The sequence below is a fragment of the Sitophilus oryzae genome, unplaced genomic scaffold (genome assembly GCF_002938485.1).
Source record: "Sitophilus oryzae breed Bouriz unplaced genomic scaffold, Soryzae_2.0 scaffold_551_pilon_pilon, whole genome shotgun sequence".
NCBI lineage: Eukaryota > Metazoa > Arthropoda > Insecta > Coleoptera > Curculionidae > Sitophilus > Sitophilus oryzae.
Window position 1 is genome coordinate 1,859,213 of NW_022147142.1, and position 1,779 is coordinate 1,860,991.

Genomic DNA, 1,779 nt, shown 5'->3' on the forward strand with positions numbered 1-1,779 from the left:
ATTAAATATCTAAGAGATGATATTGATAATATTGATCAAATTAAAAGTAAACTTATAAACGATACTCTTAATGGTGCACAATTAGCTGATGTGTCTTTAGATAGTAGACGATATATACAAAATCTTTCACAAATTATATATGCTATCTCTAAAATATTGGATGAAGAACTAACAAAAATAGAAACGGAAGTAGAAAATTCTGCAAATAAAAGAAAAGATTTTCTATTAACAACAGTTAAAGAATATCTAGATAACCTAGTCAAAGAAATATTAAAATTAATGAAATTTTGATTGAAACTAATAACGATGAACAAATACAAAAATTAAAAGAATGGAGAGAGACGTATAAAAGCTTTGTGGATAACTACGTTCAAAAACAAAATACCTTTTGGTAAAATTTCAAAAGTATGACAACCATTAAGGAACGAGTAGTTAATGAGTTACATAAACCTGCTAGAAAAAAATTTATGCGAAGAAGAGTAATTGTTAAAGGACTAAATGATCTTTTACAGGCAGATCTAGTAGAAATGCAACCATATTCCAAATTTAACAGGGGTTATAGATATATTTTAGTTGTTATAAATGTGTTTTCAAAATATGTTTGGGCAGAACCTGTAAAAACAAAATCTGGTAAGGATGTTGCCACAGCAATGAAAACCATATTACTTACTTTAAAAACCAACCCACAAAATTTGCAAACGGATAGGGGTACAGAATTTTTCAACCAACATTTCCAAAAACTGATTGAACGATTTAAAATTAATCATTATAGTACTTTTTCCAATTTAAAAGCAAGTGTAGTAGAAAGAGTAAACGGAACATTAAAAACCAGAATGTGGAAAATGTTTAGTTTGCAAGGAAATTATAGATGGCTTAATATTTTACAAGATATCGTTAAGGATTACAACAACACCAAACATTCAACAATTGGAATGAAACCAAACCAAGTAAATAAACAAAATGAAAAGAAAATTTTAAGATCAATCTTTACTCATGCTAAAACAGTAGATTCAAAACTTGCTAAATTTAAAGTTGGAGATCATGTGCGTATAAGCAAGTATCGCGAGGCGTTTTCCAAAGGTTACACTCCAAATTGGTCAAATGAAATATTTAGAATTAAAAAAGTTAAGATGACAAATCCCAGAACATACTTAATTGAAGATGATAGGGGTGAGGAAATTCTGGGTGGATTCTATGAGCAGGAGTTACAGAAAGTGAGACATTCTGATGTATACCTCATTGAAAAGATTATAAGAAGAAAACGAAATAAAGTTTATGTGAAATGGTTAGGATTAGATAAAAAGTTTAATACATGGATTAATAAAAAAGATGTTGTATAGTTGTATATAATTTGAAATAAAAATGCTGATTAGTAAATAATGTGGTTTTATTCAATATAGATTGCAATACATGTATTAGTAAATCGTGTTAAATATATTTTATTTCTGTGTACTTAGTATTGGTGCAAGAATAAGATTACAATCGTTAATTCTTTTTTTAAAACGGAGTTTATCTAAATAATAAGTTCTAAATTCGCTTATTCGAGCTTGCTTATAAGCAAAACTCCACTTCACTAATATATGCAGTTTATTTTTCTGTTCCTGAAAGGTCACCGATTTCTTCATAATATTTTCTTTTAAGTCCATTACTCTTGAGCTTGTTTTCCATCTCTTCAGGATACAAAGTTAGAAACTCCAACATTGTTGAAACATTTTCACTGTTTGGGTTTTGATTTGGTTGTAAAATCTGATAAATATTACCAATGACATCGCTATCTTG

General features: G+C 28.3%; 1 protein-coding gene across 1 annotated transcript; it reads left to right on the forward strand.

Moving 5' to 3' along the window:
• Positions 1-842: 842 nt before the first annotated feature.
• Positions 843-1,340, forward strand: LOC115887044. The gene has a single exon (XM_030906367.1). It carries the CDS (start codon positions 843-845, stop codon positions 1,338-1,340), a length of 498 nt encoding a protein of 165 aa, XP_030762227.1.
• Positions 1,341-1,779: the final 439 nt, after the last annotated feature.

What these genes read in the sequence shown, in the direction of transcription:
- LOC115887044 (XM_030906367.1), top strand. Translation starts at nt 843, where the DNA reads ATGTTTAGTTTGCAAGGAAATTATAGATGGCTTAATATTTTACAAGAT.